Raw genomic sequence first — 24,522 nt, forward strand, 5'->3', positions numbered from 1 at the left:
TCCTGTTTGTTAATTGGAAGATATAAAAAACACAGCATTATTTTTATGTAAGAAAAAGCCCAGAAGAAGAATGAAGAAAAAAAATACATTCTATCATTACATCAGGTTTCCCCTAAACAAATAGTGGCGCGCACGCGCTGGCTGAAATATGAGCGCCGACGCTAGGGGCGCCAGCCAGTACCCCAAAAAAGATATATATATATTTTGAGTTATTCTTAAAATAATAATAAGTGGCGACTTTTCATTTGATTGTTTTTATAATTAGTATTTTGTGTCTGGCATAGGGCGGTCGCCTAGGCGCGCAGATCTGGGGCGCTGCGCTGTAGCTCCTATGTAGGAGGGAAAAAAACATTTTGACCGTTGGCGCTCACAAATGTTCGCCTGATGTAACAACATTCATAATGTAAGTAAATGACTAACTGTAAATGTAAAAAAAAAATCTCTTTGTTTTCCCGGGGCATACCCGGGAACCCCCTAGAGGATGTGACGTCCATCCCCCAATCAAACAACTATTCACACAAACTGAATCATTATAGACTTCATTCTGTTTTTGCAGGTATTTGTCTTTTGTAGAGATTTTTCATTTATTCTTTACACATAAAATGTCACCTAAAATCTCACCATAGGGGCAGCAAATGGTCTAGAACGGCCCTGGTACTAGGCCTCAAGAGCCTTCTGTGCTGACACATATAACCATATGGAGGGCGCACTCCCACGCGCACACACTAAAAATTCCATGCGCTCACATTAGCTGTCCCACATGCCTTAGCACCGCTGCTATGACTCCACCTAGGGGAAACACTGATACATTACTAGCTGGACAAAGAAAGACTCCACTAAGACGTCACTCAAATACTCTCTAATAACTACATGCATCAATAATATTTGTACCTTGTAACCTGAGGGCCTGTACTACGAGCCCGGTTCAACATAACCGATATTGTTTTGAGTAACCCCGCTACCAAATCCAAAACAAACGCGCTCTCGCTAAGCGGGTCCTATGACGCTGGTTATCAACTCGTTAACTCAAGTCAGCTTTGCCCTATCTATAGTGCGTGTTCACATAAAAGGGCGGGGTTAGCACATTGACCAATTACAAACATGAGAAGCGTACGACAGCGCAGCGCATTAGGCGCATTCACACCGCAGTACTTTCTCACAAAAGGTTCATGAGAACTCTTTAGTTCTTTAGTCATGAACTGGGGAAGATTAGGCAAATGACGCCCACTGACGTCACTTCTTCTTTCTTCTGCTTATTGGTTTACTGGCAGGCCGCAAACAACTTCACGCGTATACTGCCACCTGAAAGTCCCTGTCCGGAATTCCCCGGGAGTTGGACTGGCTTCCGAGAAAACGCCAGAACGCCGGAATTCCCCGGAGTTGGGGACTGGCTTCCGAGTAAATCGCCAGAACGCCGACACCTCCTCATCTCCACCGCTCCCGTGTTTTCTTTTGTGTTGCCATAAGTTAGTCTCTCTGCGTTTGTGCACTGGGCTAATGCTAATGCAAGGATATTAAAATGGCGGCTTCACAAAAACTTTTGGGAGTTTTACGGGGCGTGGTTTGCATTCCGCCCAGCCAATCAGACATAGGAACCTTTTTCTCCCACGAAACTCCCTGGAAAAGGGGGTAAAAAAGGTTCTGATGTACTAATTTTAGTTCAGGCTCTTTTTGGTGTGAACGCGACATTTCGGAACTATATTGGAACTAAAGTGGGAAAAGTACTGCGGTGTGAACGCGGCAATAATATACTTCCTGAATTAAAAGTGAACTATAATATCAGACAAATATTAAGACTTTAAACATCCATGACTTAAACACTTTATCCAGGATAAAAGCCACATAGCTGCACAGGTCTGCAAGGTGAATACAGTTGGTAAAAAAAAAAAGTGTTTGAACGCGCACATTAACAGGTTAATGATATCACTGCCCCGTCTAAGACACGATCTGACTTTAATTATATTTGACTCGAGTTTTTCGTCAACTTAATGTGTTGCTTAAAATAATACTTCTGCATACAGTATGTGACACTGAGTGTTGCACGGCCAGATACGGCTCAGCTTGACTCAGATAAGGAAATATATGACACATGAATGATAATGGGACACATCGACGTCTGCACTCACAGTGCCGCGGACTGTACTTAATGTTAGTTTGATCCGGTTACTTACGTTGTGGCAGATATTTAATTAAGCTTTCTTAACGCTAATGTTATAATAGTCAGATTGCTCTGAAGATGGGAGGTGATATTCTATTAATGTTCGCGTTCACACGTTTTTTGCCGACCGTCTTTCCTGCAGTCCTACAGTCTAAACTGTATTTCCTTTCTCCTGTAATATGACTTGATCGCTTTAAACTCCGCACACTGATTGGTCAGCAGGCGGTGATTTCACTGAGTTGATCTCTTATCCTGGAACCTAACCTGCTCCGGACCAGGCTAGCTGTTCAGCATAAGTTACCATGGAGATCTAGCCCGCTAAGAAGTGAATCAGCGTCGTAGGACCGGAAACCCAGAGTTTTCCCTGAAGTTAGCTTGCTAAGTGAAAATCCGGCTTCGTAGTACAGGCCTCTGGTCTAGTAGCATCAGACCTGCAGACTGTACTCCTGCTGCTTCATGACCTGGCAACAAACATCATCATCTGGTATCCAGGAGCAGCAAACTCTGTCTGCTTCAGACCTTAAACACTTTAAAAATGTTTCCAAATTACCCCATAATTATCTATTAAGCGCTGTAATGGCTTAATAAGAATCTAAATTGCCTCATGAATTACGGCAGCCGACCCCAGACCACTTTCTTTTTCGATTTCACTTCAGTTATAATCGTTAAAGCAGTATTTTACTGACTTTATATTCAGCTATGTCATCCCACCTGGGGATACAATTCCTTTTAATAGACTTAAAACAAATCTTTCAATTCTTATCTTTCAATTCTTAATCTTATAAATAAAAGTTCAAGTTTGATCTTATACACACTGAAAGCTGATTGGCTAACGTTACTCACTGAGTCTAATGGTGAAGCTGCTGCTCTATTCTGTCTCCCGTTACTCACATTTTGAGGATTAATCTGAATTATGCTTTATTTCAGGCAATACGTTTTCACAATCTTGCCTTACGGTTATACTGTGTCTCTCATTCGCAGCAGAAAACTAGGCCGAAAGCGAAGCCCTTCATCCAGCGCCCCGAGGCTCCGTACAGGAAGCCAGAGGCTCCGAGGCAGCCATACCGGCAGCCGGACCCCCGCAGGGGACAGAGCGCAGCGGGGGTCCTGAAACCCTTCCCGCTGAGACGCCGGTGAGAACAGCTTCAGGAACAACCTGAGCAATGTGTGGATCTCTGTGAGCACAAGGGGAACTCAGATTTGTACATACCTTTTAGCATTATATTTAATGTAATGTTTTTAACAGTCATGCACACATAGTCATTTGCAAACACCTCTTGCCCACGCCCTTAACGTCAAATATTCTGTGAAAAATTACAAAAAGTTAAATTCATAATTTGTTTAATTTCATCTTGGTTTTTTAGCGTTTTTTTTATGCATGTGGGAAATGTTTCTTTGTAAAGTGTCTTTAAGTACTTAAAGCATTATATCAATGTAATGTTATAAAAATTAATAATAATGATTTTACTTATATAACTATATATTTTTTTTATAATTATGGTCATAACACTAATGATAATAATGTATTATTATTATTTTAAATGTATTTTAATACTATTCTATACTTCAATGAGATATGATATTTTGTATAGGGTTTTATTATTTTATATGATCTTCTGATCACTTCCAGAAATAGTGTAAAATCCTCTCATATTTCTTTAAATTATTAGATTCTTACCGCATAGGTCTTTTTTTCCAATCAAAGGCATGATTCAATTATCAAGGTGTGTTCAGCTATGTCAACACACACTGTAATCTACATGAGCTAATTCCTGTAGCAAATGATATACAGCATCACACACAGTTCACATGCAGCTGTACTTAACACCCTGCCCTTTTACTCCTGTAGACCACTGCCCCCTGTCCAGCAGCAGACTCAGAGAGACGCCCGCCAGGCCACCTTCCTGTTCCACAGAGGACTCAAGGTACGGGATGGGTTACATGACATCCAGAGTGTTGAAATGCAGTGTATCCGTAAATGTAACTGAAAGTGTTTTCTGTTTTCATCTCCAATTTTACAGGTGCAGGCCCAGGTGATAAAGCCAAGTCCCCACAGTCCCCACAGTCCCCATAGTCCCCATAGTCCTCACAGTCCTCCAACCAGAACTCGCCAGTGAGTATTATAGGATGACACAGAGTCTACTTGTCTCTAGTGGTTGAATGTCTGTATGTCTCAGTATTAAGTATGAGGAAAGGAAGTTATGTTTGCCAGTGTTTGTGTGCTAAAGCGCAGTGTCTGTGTTTGTCCACCAGGTGGCGCACATCATCAGCCAACAATGGAATCTTGACTGTTTCAATTGACAACCCCACAGCCAGGACTCAGCCTGAGTAAATATCTTTAATTACATTTGTACACAGTGACATCATTTGCATAAGCATGTATTATTTATTACTGCTGTATAGTATTTTATTATATTGCACACAAAGAAATAAAAAAATATCCACCCCCTTCACACACACACCTTGTGATCAAAGTGACTTCTTCCCAGGCCCCCCTCTGCTTGGACCCTGCATCCCCCAGCAGCCATTGCAGCCCATCCGAAGGTAGAAACGGTGGAGAAGAAGATCCCCAAAGGAGTGCCTCTGGAGTTTGACATCAACAGTGTTGGGAAACCGGTGAGAGCGCAGTACTTATCACTATCAGTATGCTTAGATACACAAGCATTGGACTGTTTTAATTTCAATTGTTTGTAAACCCATATTGTCTAAAAAATAAAACAGGGGAAATTAATTTTGAGGAATGAAAAGTAATGAAAGTATTTGAACACCATGAAACACGTCCCATTTTCTTAACCAAGTGCTTAGAAAGTCCTCCGAATTAAAATAAAAAAATATTTTAAAAAGTCTTATGTGATAGGATTTTCCTCAACGTCTAAGTCTGTACACGTTGTCTTCATACTTGGTCTGAATATTATTACTAATGCCGGCTGGTAAAGGGAAAGATCTCTTTTTTACAAGCTCTTCATCTTGGAACTATTTGTCTTTTCAAAATAAAGCGTCATTGCTGGAACTACAGTTAGTAAGACACTGTCTCACTGTAAAGACGGATGCTCTGACGGGTGTCACTGTGACAGCTTGAGAAGTGTTGTGATGGGGGTTTGAGCCCTCAGCGTTGTCTTATCAGGTTATGTTCATGAGTTTGGTCCTGTGTGTGTGTGCAACACTGCATGGCATTACATATGAAGTCTCATCAAATACATATACTGCACTGTATTGTAAATACATATTACATCTATGTAATATTCAAGCCTAAAGAATCACACAAAGTTAGCAGGAAAAAACTATTACAAAAAGCTTATAAATAATTGCTCAAAGTAAAATACACATCAGTTTCCAGCTTCACTGATAAGTTTAAAATGGTGACTTGAATATGTACATTAGATAATAAAAAAAAGACATTAATCACATTTATTTGTAAAAAAAACCCGATAAACTTATTTAGAAGTCCAGAAAACGACGCAAATGTCTTTTAATGTAATTGTGTAATGTCTGTAGGACCACTGAAATCATTTCTCTCAGTAAAGTTGTCTTTTTTGTCCGTGCAGCAAACAGCGCTCACCCTGAACGAGCGGTTCTGCATCCTGAAGGATCAGCGCTCCTCCACAGCACAGAGCGGCAAGGGCAGCAGATTTGTTACCGTTGGTTAGTTGTGAGGCCAATTACCCAGAAGCCTCTTTGTCCTGTTCTACACAGTGCACCCAACCTTCCTGATGGAGGGAACAGACTGAACCACTGACTTTACTAAAGAAAGGGAGGATAACAACACGTGTCAACGGAGGAGTGGTAAAAATATGTTCCCATCATTGTCCTCCACTGTCTGTTGTGGATGTCCGACACCGGGGAGGAAGGAACTCTTTCTCTCCCATGGCCTTGGAACTGTTGACACTATCATGACGACTGTACGGACGCATCTCTCTTCACAGAGAACCGCTATGTGTTTGCAAGGGTGGCACGTATGATCTCTAAACCCTTTTTGTGAGAATTGTTTTGTAATGTTTCTTCAAATAAATGAGTTTTCTCTATAAGGATTTGCACAGGTTAAAATCACTAAAGTTCCATCTGCTCTTGTAATCAACATAACCCAGCCCCCCTCTTCACAGCTTGAGGAACCCACGTTAATGGGTTTAAATGTTGTTAAAGGGAGACGTTGCAGCCTCCTATCTTTGTTTCCATTTGCCTTCAAACTCCTTTTGAAAACAGAGTCCAAACACGTTATCTCCATTTGTTTTGACTAACTTGGAAGGCTGGCTTGATATGCAGCTCGTGTGGTAAGTCCAAAATAAAATGTATTCAAAGTTAAAAACAAAAGATGTACAACTCAAATATGATTAGCAAACTTAGATTGTCCTGTTTTCTTCAAAAATAAACGGTTGAGAACTGCGTCTTGTTGGCGTCTCCCACTCAGGTTGCCAATATCTGTCTCCTCATAGGCTGCCGTTGTGGGAAATGTAGTCTTTTATCTTAAACTAAATATTACAGATTTGACCACCAGGTGGCAATATTATTTGACCTTTGACAAAAACAAAAACCGGCTCTAACAGGACAGTTTCACCAAAATCAACACCATTATAATACAATAACTGTATGATCCAGAAAACAGTGTACATCCACTGGTCCTGATGCTCATCCTAAAGGGAGAAGATAGCTTCCTCTGCTTCACCTTATGAGTCAGACTGTAGCCAGCACTATTGAGTTAGAGGGGAGTTCACAACAAAATAAAACCTTTTTATTTTATTGATCATTCTCGATGTCTCGTGTTGGAGATATCCGCTTTATATGCAACTAATTGGTTTGTGGGGCTCCAAGCACCAAAAAAATACATTTGTCACTGGGTCAGAGACATAACTGTTGGGGTTTTTAATATAGTGCCATTTAGAGACATGTTATTGGAGATAAAGCAAAGTTTTCTACGGCTGATAACGCATACCTAAACAATCTAGATTGATAAATAGCACTTGATTTTATGGCAAATTGTCCCTTTAAAAATTAAATATTGTATTAAACTAGTTAAAATGAGACAAAAAAAACCCATTTTATGGAATCTGAATATTGCTTTTATTTAAATACATTAAAATTTGCAACGTAACAAAACTATTGGCATGTGAATCTCAAACACCATTTAAATGAACAAAACATGGCTCACTTCATTTTTCTGTGACTAGTGTCAGTAACACTAGGTTATTTTTCTCTGCTCCGCATCATCCCCCCCCCTTCTCCCATTTACACTGTTCACAGACTATCTTACAATAAGAGTGCTGAATAAAAATGAGGTAAGAAAGTGGTTTGAAGATTACAGATCATGCAGAACATGCTGACAGCAACAAAATATCGTGTGAAGGAGGAAGTAATTAAAAAAAGAAATACATGTGTGCATTTAAAAATAATCAATTTCTTTACACAGCTTTGCATCTTTGGTTACAAAGTAGGTTGAATGATTTTCACAGCTTCCCCCCCCCCCTCAAGATAAACATTGGGAGGAAAAAAAAAAAGCATGAAGGTGGGGGTGATGGCAATACTAATTCCTTTTTAGATAACAGAATGATATCTTCAAATACCTTTCTGCAGGCTCACGTTACGATTTGATGTTGACGGGTGAAGAGACACCCGTCAAGGCTCTTAATACTTTATATTTGACAAAAATGTACATTCATAGTTGCGGAAAAGGGTTATGGGCACTGTGAATGTGTTTGAGATTCGACCAAGTGATTTATTTATTTTTATTCTGAGAAGAAAAAAAACTTAAGACTTTTTTTCAGAATTTGAAATAAAAATCAGAACAATTACTATTTTTCCTCAGAATTCTATAATTAAAGTCAGAATTCTGACTTATCAGATTTATGAGAATACATTGAGAATTATACTTTTTTTTTCTCAGAATAACATATATTTTTCCACAATTCTCACTTCCTCAAAATTCCAAATATATTTCTCAGAAATATGACTTTTTCTTAGAATCATGAAATTAAAGTCAGAATTCCTATTTTTTTTTCAGAGAATTCCCCCACAAAATCTCAGAATCCTGACTTCCCAGAACTAAATTATTTTAGAACTTTTGTCAGATCGCAAAACAATATCAAATGTGGCCCTAATCCTCTTCCGTACATACTGAATCTGCTGATTTGAGTTAGTGTTAAACATTTGTCAGATTTGTTTTACGCTTACGTTTTCAACAAACGTAAAGCATCAATATTTTGAAAGTATGGCCGATCTATTGAAACACTGAAGAAGAAAGTGGAAACGAGACACCGGGCTACTGTTGGACAGGTTCGTGATATTGTTTAGGCGTGAGAATAGCAGCCCTGTAATAAATAAAGACATGAAAGATGCAAAGGTTGATGTAAAGGTGGTGGCAGCGGTGGTGCGCTCCAAGAAACTCTTTCCCATTTCTTACTGTACAACATGAAACAGCAAGGCTAAAAATACCCCCGTTACCCACTCATATGTCATTTAAAAAAATAATCGCTCTTTTTGACAACCACTCCCGTTTGTCCCTTATGTGAGGTGAAGCCCCCCCTCTTTGTCCGACACCCCTGCTGAGGTCACGGGCCAGTCTGGAGAAGACATCCTGTCCACGAGCTCCCCAGTAGGCTCCGCGGGAACACAGCCAAGATGAAACCAAACACCCTCTTCTACCCCCCCCCCACACACACTTTCTCTGTCTCTCGATGATTGCATTAACACTGGAAAAGGCCCACAAAACACACACACACACACACACACACACACACACACACACACACACACACACACACACGCACAGACACTCAATGAGGTACACACACACACACACACACACACACCACTTTGTGGTCAAGCTGGTGGCTAAGAAGACAATGTTTTGTTTTTTTATCTTCTTTTTTAATTTCACATAAACTAGATGCAATAGATTTTTTTCTTTTCGGATGCACTTCAAGCCGAGGTGACGTTGGGCTGCGGTTGGCTGGGGTCGAGCGGAGTCTGGAGCGGCTGGGGTTTGGGGTGGAGCTGCGGCTGGGGCTGCTGAGGCTGAACTTGAAGCGGAGGCTGGGCTTGCTGCTGAGGCTGGCTGAGTCCTTGGTGGGGGGGGGTGGTGCTGGAGCTGGGGGCCGGCTGTGCGGGCAGCTGAGACAGCTGCTCGCTGTTGGCCAGAGATTTCAACACAGCGTTCTCCTTCTCCAGCACAGAGTTCCTCTCAAACAGCTCCTTGATCTGCTCCTTCAACACCTCCACCTCTTCCCGCACTGCGTACATCAGATGGCTTTTCACCAGGTCCTGCGGGAACACGTGACAAAGAAATTAATATATAGGACCTGACCAGAGGCAGCGGTGACACAAGGATGATTTATGATGTTCAGCATGCAGCAGACAAGGACATCAGAGGGAAGATCAAGGCTACAGGCTACATGTGTTCATGATAGCTGTGTGCCCCTGCTCGACGGCAAAGACGAACAAATATCAAGAGTGCTTGGTTCTTATAAATATTAGAATAAGTAAGAGACAAATGCAATCAGGAACTACCAATAATATAAAGAATTAAGGACAAGTCAAAAGACACAGTATATGTGTATGTCTCTGTCCTTCCATGTAACGGAATACATTCTTACTATACAAATAAAAAGTGAAACAACATTTCTTTCAATCGAATAATCTGCCCATTTGTATTTCAATTACTGGTTTCGACTATAAATATGTCAGAAAATACAAAAAAAACGTGTCCATCCCAGTTCTACAAATTGAATTTTTAAATGTTTATGATGTGAACAGAAAAAACTGTCCTCTGATATTTTTGCATGAAATGTCTTCCAAAAATGGCTTGATTATTAAAATATGCGTTTGGTCCATTGCCGCTCTAGAGAAGTGTACGATGCATGGTAAATAGAGTACTCACCATTGCCTGTTCAATTTTATTGTCAATGGCAGCAACATTGGTTCCCGAGGCCCTGTGAAGAAGAAAAGATGAGGTCCTTTTAAAATTGATCCCAAAGCTTTCAGGATTCAAAACCTCCAGAGGATAGTCATCTTTAACTCTCAGCATAAAAATAAATAAATCAGAAACACCACCACATTAATAAATAAAAGAAAAAAGATTAGACAAGACATTGGTGCTCAATTTATCAAAGCAACCGCTGTGGAATGCCCACAGGAATGCAGACTATGAAATGACTCGTCACCACTCTTGGTCGTACAGTGACATGTGCACTCTGTTTATAGGTCACGGCAGGAGAAATGAAGGAAGCGTGCAACAGCACAACAAAGTAGGTGCAAATGTGGAACTGCTGTATTAGGTGTGCTAATGTCTCAAAAGGCTGCTGGCAACAATAACAGGATGTAGTAAGAAGATGCACTGATGGCGGTGTCAGAGCGAAGGGTCTGCCATGTTTCAGTGCCCTCAAGGACATCTCGAAAGCTCCCATGAAGTGAACTGTCACCTCTCCGATATACAATGTATATATTTCATTTTCAAAGTCGGGCTCAGGGAATTGAATCAGTGACCCTACGGTTCCCAAGCCAAGACCCTACAACAAAGCTGCTGCCTGAGTATTACACACACATTCTCCCACCATCTATTAAAGTATATATGATGACGCAAGTTGCGTGTCAAGACCTGTGAATCTTAACCAAATTAGTCACCAGTGACAACAATTAACCCTACCCCTAACCCCCCGTTACCTGCGGTGGGTCCGGTAGGAGAGCAGCGGGCTGCAGGTTGCATGCCAGCCGGGGGCCTCGGGGCAGCACGGGGGTTTGTAGGAAAAAGTGCACGGCATGGTGCTGCCTGCGGCTGAAGCTACATCGAGAGCAGCGAGAGAGGAAAGGGCTACCGGAGTGCACTCGAGGGGGCTTAGTGGGTGACTGTGACCACTTTTAGAATAATGTAACATGAACCGACGGGTGAGATGTCAAAGGAGCTGACAGGAGGCGGGGAGACACGTCAACTCCGCCCGCTTACAGAGCCTGTCTGCTGAGGACAGTAACTGCAGGGTGTACGGAGGCCCACAAGTGCCAACTATTAATACATTCAACTCTGTTAATTAAGCTATTTAAAAAGGGCCAATACAATGCGCTAACAGATAAATTGTTGCAGTTCTAAAAATGAACCTTAGAATTATAAAGTTTAAAAATAAAAAAACATGTTGTGAAACTACAATTTACAATCACAACTTAAATATATATTGACTGCTCAGTAATGTTTCCAAAACCACTTATATCAAAAACAAATGGCGATATCAGATCAGTTAAAATGTTCGAAATCAGAGCGATCTGACCAGACCAGAATGACACACAAAACTTCCGGGTCAACAACATCTCCATCAGCTATTATTAACTTAGAATTGCTTATAACCCATTTTGGTATTTACAAGGTTAGGTAAAAAAAATAAAAAAACACCAATGCAAAAAAGCTCAAGGTATATTTTAGAAACTGTGTCACCATAAAATAGTTCCTCCACCAGAGGGGCCCGACAAGCTTTTATCTTAACTGGGAGTGTGGCACTCTAAATCAACATGAGCCTGTAAACTAAGATTTGGGCTTGTTAACGGAAATATTTCTCGGCCCATTGGTGGATGGGGCTCAGGAATCTAGTATCTGTTGAAGATTCCTAAACTTGGGTTGACGTCTGCGACAAAGGACGATGGGAAGACGTTGAAGACCAATGCAAGTAAACAGCAGGTTAATTAGAGTATAGACCCCCCCCCGAGGGCACAATGTTCTGTTCCTCCACACACCATCCAATGTATGTGTGTGAGTGTTAGGCCAGCGGAAGCACTCAGTAGATTGCCATCAGTGGGCTGTACCAAGGAAGGAATGTTCCCCATACCTCTGCTGATATGAAACACTGTCAATCTCCTGTCCTACAGAACATGCCTTTGATCCCTGTCAGATAGAACCATGTCTAACACACGTTACCTGAGAGAACATCATACAATGAACAATGCAGACATGTGTTGAATAAGATACATAGTGTCTCTAGCCTATACCAACAGACACACACCCATCTCCTGAAGATGTAAATTACAAATAGGAATGTACTTCTCAGCAGCCAGGGCTCACTCATCAGTATTATGTGACCCCAGGAGCGGTTACATAACCAAATGAAAAAAATTCAGATGTGGCCCACCTATAGTTGGCTCCCAAACAGGGGTTTTAAATAGGCCTGTACCCAGAGGAGTCTGTCACTGTAAAGTACAGTCCATGAATGGGCTACACCCCTTGTTGCTTCACATAGTGCAGACAAAAACACGCATAACCATTAACAGAATCATACTGTAGCTGTAGAACATATTGAATTCAACATACTGTATATTCAGTACACAGGGCAAGATGTCACGGTTGCCAGGTTGACATTGGCAAACATTTCTGGACTTTACCAATTGTTAATATGTAAAGCAAAATGTACAGCAAAAGGTGGACCCAAAACTTTCAGTATGTGTTGGATTAGTAAGTATTGCTGTTACAACCGGTTCTAAACACGGTACACGCGGGCACGGGTGCGGTACATGAATCTGTTTCAGTGACAAAAGTAAAGCAAATTAGATTGTCAGAATGGGCTGAAGAGTTCAACTGACTAAGAACCAGCTCAAATTAAAATTGTTAAGTTCGGGAGGCAGAGTAGTCTGGCGTCTGAACTGACAGCTGAGATTGTACTGCATTACTTGTATAAATTTCATATGTTCATTGTATGGCTAACGTGTAACTGCATACTTTTTTTATCATTTAAAATATAGGGATTTTCAGTTTTGTCCCCAAAAAGAAGATACCTGGTTGCCATCCTAGAAACACATTTTTAAAAGTTAGTGTTGAGTCCATGTAGAGTAACTTATCAGAAATGGCCAAATATAAACCTTCTGAAATTGTTCAAACATCTGAAAATAATTCAATCAATTCACATAACTTATCTTTAAAAAAAAAAAAGTTTTATCAAAATGTTATTGCTTCCTTATTTGAAATCAAGCCAAGCACAATCAATTAGAGATGTGAATTAAATGTGTAAGCTGTTGCAAGTTCACAACAAATTAAAAAGGAGAATGACGAAGCACTATCTTTATAAAAAGTGCGGGAACCTCAACAATTGCTACATTATTAAGGAAACGCTTACCATTTTTTATTTGTGGACATAACTGTCCGGAGAATTCTGGATTCAGATGTGAACTGAATATTTTCTTTATGATTCACATTCAATTTTCATGATTCGACTCATGATGGCTGGAAAGACAAATGCAGTGAACGAGAACAAGAATTAAACTGATGGTAGCATTTTAGAATGAGTGTAGTTAATGTAGCAAATGCAGCCGTTCTGCAGACATAAATTCACCAAAGTGTTTCCTGATGTGGACAACAAAGGGCAGACGCTCCCTGGATTATAGAAGAAACAGACCAAAGTTGCAATTTTGGGAGAAAAAGTACATCTGGGGAGGGAAATGTTGGCGTATCTTCATGTGACAACTTGTATCCAAACAACAGTAAGTGCTGAGAGGCATATTACGCAACCATCTAGAGCTTTGCACTATTGTCTAATCTGCAGCATTTTTTTTATTACGTTCCAGACGATTGTCTGTCAGACAATAGTAGAAATTCCCATTAAAAGAATGCTTCCGATGTATTTTCAAATTGCTTATTTTGTCCAACCAAAACACAATATCATTGAGTTTACTGCAACAAACAAGGGCAGTCTTACACCAAAGACAATGTTGTATTCACATGCTTTTCAGAATGGTCCAATTTAACAAGTTTGGAAGTTCTTCAGACAAGGTGGGTTCAAGTCGTGATATGGACAAAAACTCTGCTCTTTTTTCGTAATCCTTCCGACAGAAGAGGACAAAATAAAACATTAACTCCTTGGCGGAGGCAATTGTTACCGATTTATTTTCTGCCAATTGACTACTCAACTTATAATTTCAGCGTTGTCATCCAGCTTGACAGTGATTCTTTGTTTTGGCTCCTTTTTTCTCCAGCTGGCTTTAGTGGAGGCAATAATAAGATGGAATGACACCACTTAGATCAAACCAGGGAATACAAAGAGAGGAAACTCAAAACACCAATGTGACCGGTCGCCTGGGACATGTGATGGGCTAGTGATGAGTTTGTAGCTACGGAGACTGGAAAACATCAACACAATAATACTTCTAAAGGTGTGGGACGGATTACCACAGTGAAGTAAATCTGAGTGAAAGTTGGTCGAGTTTGTTGAGTCTCGATGGTTTTGGGCGGCTAATCGTCACATTTCTCGTTAAATCGAATCAGGCCAGAATAACAACGAACTGAATGAAACCGTATAAGAACACAATCTGGCACTCCAAGTAGAACTTCCAAGAACAACTGGCACTGGGGGAGTTTTTGGAAACCAACATGAGTGAGGTTACCACACATGAACTTGTTTAAACCTCTAGATGTCAAGTCAGAGCAGAGAACTTGCTTGAGCTGCTTACTTAAAACACAACGTGTTGAATGCACAGTAAATCCTCCTCTAGTTTTTTCCAGCGTTACAAAGCAAACAGTATATAACAACGGTAAGTATGGTCAAACTCCAGAGGACTATGGGCTGGGTTAAAAAACAGAACGCTAATGAGGGTTTCAACTTACCCCGACACTGATTATGCAACAAACGCTTCTGTGAACGTCACGGGACAGACATTTATAATAAGCCACAGGTAGAGTTTGGCGTTTCCCTTACAATGCTGTAAAGTAGGATTGTCAATAAAAAAGTCCATTAGCCACAGAAAAGTTTGCACCCACACAGGGGCAAGTTTTGAGGGTGAATAACTCATGTGGACATTGAATAGTTGTCGGCTGTTGCCTGTGGCAGAACTGCTGGTATATTGAAGAGCAAAAAAGGGTTTTCTTCAGCAAAACAGTAACAACAAAGACAAGTATTTTACTCACCCTGAGACATGCCAAGACAAGTTCAGAGTGTAAGAGGTGAGGCCGGATTTATGTGCACAAGGATAACAGGTGCACAATCTTAACTAAATGCCTGTGTTTCTTAGCTTTAAATTGTAGTTTTAATTAATCTAGATCTTACATTTCTAACACAAGCTGACATAAACACCTTAAGTAAACAGAGCATGTTTTTTTACCCACTCGTATCACATGTGAATGTATTCACTTTCGTTTTATTCAAACAACTTCCGCCATTTGTGACACATTTTATTGCACAGCTGTGGTATTGGTATTCTGCCCGCAGAGAATTAATAAGGAAGTGCGAAAAAGCTACAATCAAGCAAGCATCCAAACTATTCAAGAAGTATGACTCAGGTGTAATAACAGAGTGAGCAATAGATGATAGGAGATGGTTATGGAGGCTGTCTTTTTGAAGTTTACATTTTGCATAACTTGGAAATATAATGGAAACAATTACAAGTTAAGGAAAAATAAATAGAAAAAAAGTTGAATAGATAGGTTTTTTATCCTGTTTTTTTCCATAATTGCTATACTAGAATGGTTCTGGTTTCAATTTCGTAATAATTTAAAGGGGACATGTTATTCTTTTTTTCAGGCTCATTCATTTTGACATGGCTTTATGTTCAAAAGACACATTATTTTTGTTTTACTGTCTATCTGAATATACATCCTCTGCCTGAAAGGCCCTGTTTAAGCAGCTTTTCCTTTAAGTCCCCCTTCCAAAAACAGCCCAGTCTGTCCTGATTGTCTTGTGAGAAAAACTTTTGGTGCACCTCTGCAAAAGTAGTTCTCAAGCCGTGGGCGAAATATCGACTTTAAAAATGTCTACAGTAATGCTAGTTGTTTACAGCAGCATGCTAGCATACTACTGATGACAATGCCAAAACAGATGTGTTTAGTATGTATTTCGTGGCCATGTGTATTATCTTTATTTTATACTCTGCCAGGAAGATGTGCCAGGTAAGCCATATGGATGAACACAAGATAAAGATAAGATATATGTTATTTATCCTAAATTAGGAAATGTTTTCGTTGGGGAACATTTTGACAGCCCCGTTTTTTTTGCAATGCATTGTGCACACTTTGCATTTGAATAGTATATTCCATCAAGAAAAGGTGTCATCCAGATCAGTTTTCCTATATGGAGAACTTTATGGTAAATAGGATCTGTATGTTGCATGTTGTCCCACCCACACCCCGTGTACTCTCTCTCCCCATTTCCTGTCTATCTTCAGCTTTGCTAAATATAGACAGTAAAGTAAATCAAAAAAAGGAAAAAACTAAAACTGCTTGTATAGGATCATGCAGAATTGATGCCTCTGGGTAATGCAATAAAGGAACGCTCTTTCAATAATCAGAGTTGTATTTGTCTGCCCTGGGCTACCATAGAAACATGGCGGTGCAACATGATGGACTCCGTAAAATAAACGTGTTCCTATGTAAATATGAAAGGCTCATTGTAAGCAAACAAAGGTTTCTTAGTATCAGGTGATTACACACCAATGAAATCATAGTTGAGAATATTATGGTCTGCTTCTGCCAATAAATCCCCCTAAATCCTTTAATATCAAACAGGTTTGAACATTTTTCACACTAGCCCAACACAATATATGACTTCATCTGGTTGCTTCGGACCTGATCCCATATAATACCAATAAAATAGACTGATTTAGGGTCAATACCAAAGGCCATCACCATGAGCTACCAAACTGTCTCAAACAAAGCCCTGGTTATTTTTTCCACGGAAACAAAAACAACCCTTGGCAGAACAGCGTATCCACAACAGAAATAGAAAAAAAAGTGAAGCATGGGGCCCATAACAATTTTATAATTTTTGCAGAGTGGGAGGGGAAATCACCTAAAATCAGGAAAATTGAGTGTGTGTGTGTGTGTGTGTGTGTGTGTGTGTGTGTGTGTGTGTTTTGTTCCTTGGAGGCTAGTGATGGTGTGTCAGCTCTATATTTCTCTAAAAACAGTTTCATTTCCTGTCCACAGTTATAGTTTCATGTCCTTCCCTTTTCATTTTTGAAAGACGCATGGTAAAAATGTTGAAAGCACTCACTATTTTGTGACAGGGTAGCTGTTAAAACACAAGGGCAGAGTCCTCATACTACAGTATCCTTTATGATTTAAACAGCTTGTTGATGCATTTATAATGTAACTGATTCAAATGTATTTGAAAGACATGGTGACACAGTGGAGAGTGTTGCAGTACAAAGCAGGCTGTTCTTACTTTGTGTAAGTGTTACAGATGGCATGCACACACATTTAGGCTAGTCTCATCGACTTAAAATCAAAAGCAAATGGAGTATGTTAGCATTTTTAATTTCTAACATTAGTTCAATAATTATAGTTTGGCCATTTCTATAAAAGATCAAAACATTACTAAACAAACTACCTTCTGAGATATTGGGAAGTTATTCAGTACAGCACGCAACATGAGCATTCTGATGATCAGATAGTTTTACTAAATTACTAACTGGGAAGTTGAATACATGAAAAAGGTTCAAAATGTCTTTAAAGATGTCACTTCCTGCTTAAAATGTTATCATTTATTGTTAAAGAACTATCAGTTTTCACAATGGACAATTAGGACGGATATTTTGGGTTAGGGTTAGGTATGTTCGAATAACCTTGCGTAGATAATTGGTTTAGAACTAAAATGATCCAACAGAAATTCATTGGCAAATATTTGATTATTAATTGTTTTGAGCTTGAGTGAACCAATACAAAAAAATGTGCCCATTATCTGGTGCTGCTTTGTACAATACTAACTATATTACATCGTTTTTGAAGCCAACACTGATTAAGTTATTTCAGGGTTCCAAATATCCGGTAACATATCTGTCACTCAAACATTATCAATTCGAGAATGGATTTGAAGTTGAGAGACAATGTTGACAGGGAAATGCTATCCATCTCATCTGCTCTTTTCCACCTGGATTGTTTACCTGCATTCAACATAGGCCCGCTCCAATGTAATTTAGTGGGAATGCTGATACAACATTCCAACTACTTTATTCTTATTCCGCCGGGTTATTTTGACGCTCTTCTGCTCCCACATTCCACATCACAGAAATGTCGTTCAAACATCAAAACGTTCAGCTTGGTCGGGAATCGATTGCTATTACTTTTGTCATTCATAACTTTCATAATTCATAATTCAAAATGGAAGTCAATGGAGAAACTCTTCAGACTTGAAAAATCTTCATGCGACTTCAACTGCTAACTGTTCCTTCATACTTTCACTCAAAAAACCTCATTCCAACTTTAAAATGTTACACATCTTTCTGACATTATTCGTGTTACACAGCTTTTAAATCAGATGCATACTTTTAGAGATATTAAACATTGTTCAGACCTTGGCAAAGAGGCCTTCTTCAGATGTTAACATTGGTGTGTATTGCATTGCGCAGCTCGTTAAGGGTAGAGTGCGTGATGTCACAGCTAGAGTGGAGGAGAGCTTGAAATTTGCCTTCATAAGTAATGGTAAGGCCCTCAACAGCTCTATGTCAATTATGGGGTGTCATCATATGCCGTTTCCATGGAAACGCATCCCTCGCCATAAAACACGATGTCGCTGTAACTCCTCCAAAGGACACGGTCCAATCGCCCCCCAAACTTTGCTTGTATATCACCGCTCCATGTCTCAACAGCTCTACGCCAAATCTGAGATCTCACCATAGGCTGTTTCCATGGAAACGCATCCCTTGCCAAAAAACACCATGTTGTCGTAACTCATATGAAAAGGGTTAAAACAGCACCAGACTTCAGGTGACAGTTAATGGTCCAGCCCTCAACATGTCTATGTGCCATTAGTGAGTTTTCCTCAAAAGCTGTTGCCATGGCAACGCATCCCTCGCCGTAAAACACGATACTGCTATAACTCCTATGAAAATGGTCAAAAAGTGCTCAAACTTTACATGTGTGCTAACAATCCAGCCGTGAAGACATATACGTGACAGTTTTGACATTTCTTCAAATGCCGTTGCCATGGCAACACAATGCTCGCCATGAAACACGGTTCTCATAACTTCAGTGAGAATGCTCCCAACGGCCCAAAACTTCACAGGTGTGGTAACGATGCAGCCATCAACACATCTAAATCAGGACAGGGCTCGACATTATAAATGGCCCGCTGGCCCGGAAGCACTATTTAGACACCCCGGGCCAGCATAACGTACTTTCCACTTGCCCGCTCGGGCCACTAAAAATATTGCTTTAAAAAAAAATAATGGTCCTGTAGCATTGGTATTTTGACCAATTTAGTTAAATTGTTTAGTTTATTAACGCTACAACATAGCGTTTTGTGAGGCGGTTGTCGTTGTTGGGTGAAAAGCAAACAGCTGTTTGCTGCGGAGCGCAGCGCGAGCAGGCTCCCGTGAGCGCGCAGCGCGCTCCTTCTTCACTACAGACTATCGCGCCACCTAACCATTCGCCTAAATGTTTTAATACCAGCGGTAACCGGCCAAGCGCCGGGCAAAAATCAATCTTCAAATAAAAGAAAGTCACCGGAGGAGTTAAAGGAGAGTGACAGGGAGTATGAGAAGAAGAGGGAGAGAAGGTTTTAGCCACACTGTAACGCGTCCTAAAACCCTTTTATAATCTATCGATTAGATTTATGATTCGAAAATTATAAAAGTAGGGTAACAAAACGTGGAGATTATCCGGCTGAACAAAACGTGCATTTATCAAACAGGTTCGTTTTCCACAGACCTTATTTCCAGCTATTTTCCAAAACCCTGTGGAGAAGTCCCATTGCTTTTTTGTCGAGGGAACCAGCAGCTTACTTCCTGGTTTTAGGACGCGTCACTGCACCTCTCAGATGATGACTATACAGGTCTTTGTGGTGTTTGGACATGCTGACAAGTAAGTGCTATAGCAATATTTATATTTTCCCTACTGTTCATCTTACCTTCATTATCCTAGAACTAGTTTAGGATAATGAAGGTTCTAATCTAATCTACTACAGTAGCCATTACATTTCTAATGCAGGAAGGCAGAAAGTCGCATTATACAAATACTATCACTCCATTAATAATAAGCAGACATTGTTTTAACATATGACCCACAATATCATTATTTAATAAACCAAATAATGAACAATTCGAGGGCAAATGAGCGAAGTAACTGATGATTCAAATGTTGTAGTACAGTAGTAAAGTGTAGTAGGTGCAATAATAATTACAGCCTACTATTGCAACAAATGTGTTAATTTTTTTCATTATAATCGAGTTTTTTTTGGACGAATGGCTCCGGGCCAGTGGGTTACAATGTGGGCCTAGTGATAATAACATTCACCGCCGGAGGAGCCAGCGGCATTTTAGCCCTGTAACTGTAATAACCCTGCAGGACATCTCAAATTATTCACTTTCTTCTTACCACATTCATTTTCAGATAGCAGATTTAGGTCAGCTTTTTCAGAATAAACATTCCCACTAGCATTTCTTTAGGAATTGCTTATCTATTTGGTAAATACATACAGATACAAAAGGAAACCACAATCTTCCAACACCAAAAATCTTGTCCCGTTGTGTACAAATTCCATTGGACAACATCTGCAACCATACTTTCAATTAGACCAATATCAGCAATGGTTATCAGATAGGGAAATAGATTAATCAGAAAATAGTTCTCCGATGACCAAAAACCAATCGTTGCATTTGGTTTAACTTGTAATTACAATCTACAGGTAGGGCTGCAACAAACGACTAATTTGTAACTCGGATTAATGAAACGATTCCATCGACTATTCGACTATTATGCCTTGGCACAATTTCTCAACACCTCTTATCTTAGCCATCAACGTTGTAGATTTAGCTTGAGGTTGTTTTTGGCATGTGGGAAATACAATGAGACAATAAAGATGAATACTTGAATTCAAATAAAAAATTTTTTATATAATAACTAAATAAATTGTGAACATAATCAAACATTTGCTTTCTTTAAAATACAATAACATACATATTTCACATCAAAAGAAACAACAATGGTTCACACAATCGTATTAACATAATTGCGAATGAGCAGAACTGTAAAACCGAATACGCTTGAAAACTTTAACCAAAGATAAAATTAACCAGTTACCTTCTAATCATTAACCACATGTTTGTATACCATTTTGTTAAACTCTGTGTGTTGCTCGGCTAGCATACCCATATACACCTGACGTGGAAAAGGTTATTGCCGTCGACGACTGGGACACTAAAGCCAGAGCTACATAGACAAGACCAGTGGAGAGCGCGGTGCCATTTCTCCGTCTGGAGTGTGGTGCGCAGCTTTTGTAAATGTTTAGACAGAATTGGCTCGTGTTACGCAGCCCCTGGGAGCGAGCGGGAGAACTCTTAATTGGCACTAAAAATTGGCCACGAGACACTTGGTTCCACCTCCCCAAAGACGAGGTAACATTTAACCCAGCCTTGGGAGCACTTCTCTCCTCCCTGCCATCCCTGCAGTGTGTTGCTAGATGTAGCCACCCCGCGTGTGTGTAAACTGGCCCCCGCCCCCTCCGTTACACAGACGGGGGGAGAGCGAGAGATCTCGTCTGGATGGAAAGATTGAAAATAAGGCATATAAGACGCATTTTTTTTGTCTTTTTGCATATTAGAAACAAATTCCCCAGAGCTCCCCCGCGCCCAAGAACACAATTGGCCGACACCTAAGACTGTGATATAATGTTTTGTAGCAAGATACACATGACATTTTTTAAATGTCTCCAGTACCGATAAACAAAAACGATAACGTTGGAGCTTTAAACGGCGCGTAAAACGCACACGTGGATGGCGTCACCGCGACGAATAAGCAACGACTGAATTAGCTTGGCAACTAATTTGTCCATGCGATGTTTAATCGAGTCAAGACGATTTAGTTGTTGCACCCTACTCAACAGTCTAGCTTCTATTGGTTCATGGCCAAGGATCTCAGCAATTTTGAATAGTACAAAAAACAAATGGAGATGAAGACTTGTGGCCAATACACCTAAAACAGTAAGCCACCAGAAACAGTTAGTGCCAAAAGAAAGCATCAGAGGACAGACGTTGAAGCCTTACAGAGATGTTGTTGAAAACGTCTTATTGGCGCAAGTCCTGGCGCTTGCATGGCCAGGCTTTGTTTCCAACTCAATCCCATGACGTGGAGAAAGCAAAGCTTTGTGCTACTTGAAACACTGCACCCTGTTGCCTCACTTTGCAGGACGGTCCAGTCCAAAACTCAGCAGAGTACTGTACGTATCATTGTGGCCTTTGAGTCCTTTAATGCTGCTTGGCCAGGGACTGGGGGAAGGCCCTGGGTAAGAAGGCCTTGGAGGGGTTTCCCTGCTGTCAAACCCACCATTCCCCGGGAAAAAAAAAAAGAGAGAAGAGAGAGAATAAGGAGGAGTTGAGCAGTGGAAAACAGATTCTGATTCCTGAAAATATCTCCTCCAGCGTGAACTTTTCAGCTAACGGACCACTAGCCGGACCCGCTCCTACAAATCTATGGATTTTACAGGTTACACGTCCACACCTTTAACTCCATTGGGCTTATGGCGGTCCGCGCCCCCCACCTTTAAAGCGGCCGGGCTACACAGCCCAGGAAAAAGCTGCGGAGGGCCGTGAAAGAGGCTGAGACAGGTAGCGCGCAAAAGTAAGTGGAGACCGAGAAGTGGTACGAGAAGACAGACGAGAGCAAGACACGCAGACATTTAGCGAGAGGCGAGACAGTTCTTGTGCCAAAACGGTGGTTTAACGTGCGCTGGGAGCGCAAACCGTGTTAAGTTTGAAAGGTTTGAAAAGTTTGCGTGGTCTGAAAGCTATGTGATCACAGTCAGCAGTTTACAACAGCACGTACATTGTTCTAACGCTAACTTAAAATGCAACTAAATGGTCAACACTTGAATACGTTATGCAAATATCCCACTTGTTTGTTGAAATGTTAATAAATAGGAGCTTCCTCAAACAGCCATCTCTTTCCCGACAATCCCCTCTGTGCACAACCCTGTACATAGGTATTACACAATTAAAAACACGCTTGCGCGGGCTTAATAGTAGTGTGGCTTATATAATGTACAATCCATACAGATTCAAATTTAAGCTTGCTGCGGCTTACATTTCGGCAAGCGCCAGGTGCGCCTTATAGTCCGAAAATTACGGGTGTCAGATCGCGTTCACACCGGAATAAGTTCCTTGGGGAGGATAGGTTGCGATTAAGCCCGCTGACTTCACTTCTTTTTCTTCTGCTTTTTGGGTTTACTGGCAGGCCGCAAGCAAACTTCACGGCATAATACCTCACCCGAGACTCCGGCCCGAAGTCGCCCGGAGTTGGGGGACATGGCTTTCACCAGTAGAAGCTGGCTGGGAGTCGCCAGCAGCTTCTGCTGGAGCCTTCCGAGTAAAATCGCCAGAACACCGACAGTCTCATGTCACTCCAGCCCCGCTCCCCATGTTTATTTTGTTGTTGCCAAACGTTAGTCTCCCTCTGCTTTTGTGGCGCTGGGCTAAATGCGAAGATAATAAATGGCGGCTTTCACAAAAAACTTTTTTGGGAGGTTACGGGGCGTGGTTTGCCATTCCGCCCCAGGACCAACTCAGAAAATAGGAACCTTTTTTCCTCCCACGAAAGTACTGCTCTCAAGCAAGGGAATGGAAAAGGGGTACAAAAAGGTTCCTGATACTAATGCAAGACTAAATAATGGACATCTGAACAGAGCAAAGCAAAAAGGGAGTCTGTGACTCAAAACGCCGGGAAATGTACTGTTGAAAGGTGGGCCACATAACTCTAAATAACTTAAAAGAGGCCTCCCTCAGGAGCATCTTCTAAGTGGTTGACCCATTACTCTGCTTAGGTTAGTCTTTTCATCCTAAACAACAAACAAATTCTGCCATTAACACATTCTCAGCTGCGAAATCTGAAGATCCTTACTCAAGTTTTTTGTGGTTTGACATTTATTGGAATTCTTGGCATTGATTTTTTAGCTTACCATTTACCTATGCCTTCCTGGTGATTAGAAAAAAAGTACAGTGTTCTATTGCCAGGGGATGTATATGCGGGAAAGGGAAAGGAAATCCCGGCGCAACTGACCTAACACACACACAACAGGCACTGCACACACCACATCTTTTACATCTATCCAGGCTTGTGCCTTTAAAACATACTGCTTCTCTCGACATTCAACGACAAAATGTATGCACACTGCCATTGATCATGATGGACTATCGTTGCAATTACGCAAAACAGAGAGCAGTCAGCGCGCCAGGCCAGACCCCACACACATCAAGGGAATGAGGAGTTGATTTTACAAGCATGGCTTGTGTGAATTAATTGTAGAAAGCCACAGGCTGCTTTCCCCTAGAACAATCCTGGCGCAAAACTCCCTTTGTTGTCACAATTACCTCATGACTAACACACTCTCAACATCCCCCCCTATGCCTCTGCTTATTTGACTTTTGTGGGCAGCGGCTTAGAAAAAAACGTTTGTGAGCACACACGTTTCGAAAGCGGGCGCACTCTC

The 24,522-nt window shown here is 40.8% G+C and overlaps 4 protein-coding genes and 2 long non-coding RNA genes across 6 annotated transcripts in view; 3 read left to right on the forward strand and 3 right to left on the reverse strand.

The window, feature by feature from the left end:
- The window catches only part of LOC104955557 (UAP56-interacting factor), a 28,971-nt gene extending 22,788 nt beyond the window's left edge, over positions 1-6,183 (forward strand). The window contains exons 4-9 of the mRNA XM_010782902.1: positions 3,140-3,291; positions 4,008-4,083; positions 4,180-4,271; positions 4,412-4,486; positions 4,648-4,774; positions 5,704-6,183. Of these exons, the coding sequence (XP_010781204.1) occupies positions 3,140-3,291; positions 4,008-4,083; positions 4,180-4,271; positions 4,412-4,486; positions 4,648-4,774; positions 5,704-5,805 (624 nt within the window). The 3' untranslated portion in view covers positions 5,806-6,183. The remainder of the gene's footprint in view (positions 1-3,139; positions 3,292-4,007; positions 4,084-4,179; positions 4,272-4,411; positions 4,487-4,647; positions 4,775-5,703) is intronic.
- The window catches only part of LOC104955675 (Fanconi anemia group M protein homolog), a 430,065-nt gene that overhangs the window by 88,074 nt on the left and 317,469 nt on the right, over positions 1-24,522 (forward strand). The window lies entirely within an intron of this gene.
- Positions 1-24,522, reverse strand: part of soul3 (heme-binding protein soul3) — a 326,159-nt gene that overhangs the window by 83,769 nt on the left and 217,868 nt on the right. The window lies entirely within an intron of this gene.
- LOC104955554 (TSC22 domain family protein 3-like) lies at positions 7,195-11,000 on the reverse strand. The gene is made up of 3 exons (XM_010782897.1): positions 10,808-11,000; positions 10,026-10,077; positions 7,195-9,409 (listed from the first exon to the last, which is right to left on the reverse strand). The coding sequence occupies exons 1-3, from the start codon at positions 10,903-10,905 to the stop codon at positions 9,068-9,070; spliced, it is 492 nt and encodes a 163-aa protein (XP_010781199.1). The 5' UTR covers positions 10,906-11,000; the 3' UTR covers positions 7,195-9,067.
- Positions 7,478-24,522, forward strand: part of LOC104955553 (uncharacterized) — a 21,330-nt gene continuing 4,285 nt past the window's right edge. Inside the window, exons 1-2 of the long non-coding RNA XR_799463.1 lie at positions 7,478-7,488; positions 12,581-12,587. This is a non-coding gene — a long non-coding RNA (uncharacterized lncRNA). The remainder of the gene's footprint in view (positions 7,489-12,580; positions 12,588-24,522) is intronic.
- Positions 13,258-24,522, reverse strand: part of LOC104955551 (uncharacterized) — a 15,634-nt gene continuing 4,369 nt past the window's right edge. The window contains exon 3 of the long non-coding RNA XR_799462.1: positions 13,258-13,269. This is a non-coding gene — a long non-coding RNA (uncharacterized lncRNA). The remainder of the gene's footprint in view (positions 13,270-24,522) is intronic.

The sequence above is a fragment of the Notothenia coriiceps genome, unplaced genomic scaffold (assembly GCF_000735185.1).
Source record: "Notothenia coriiceps isolate Sejong01 unplaced genomic scaffold, NC01 NC01_scaffold00024668, whole genome shotgun sequence".
NCBI classification, from domain to species: domain Eukaryota; kingdom Metazoa; phylum Chordata; class Actinopteri; order Perciformes; family Nototheniidae; genus Notothenia; species Notothenia coriiceps.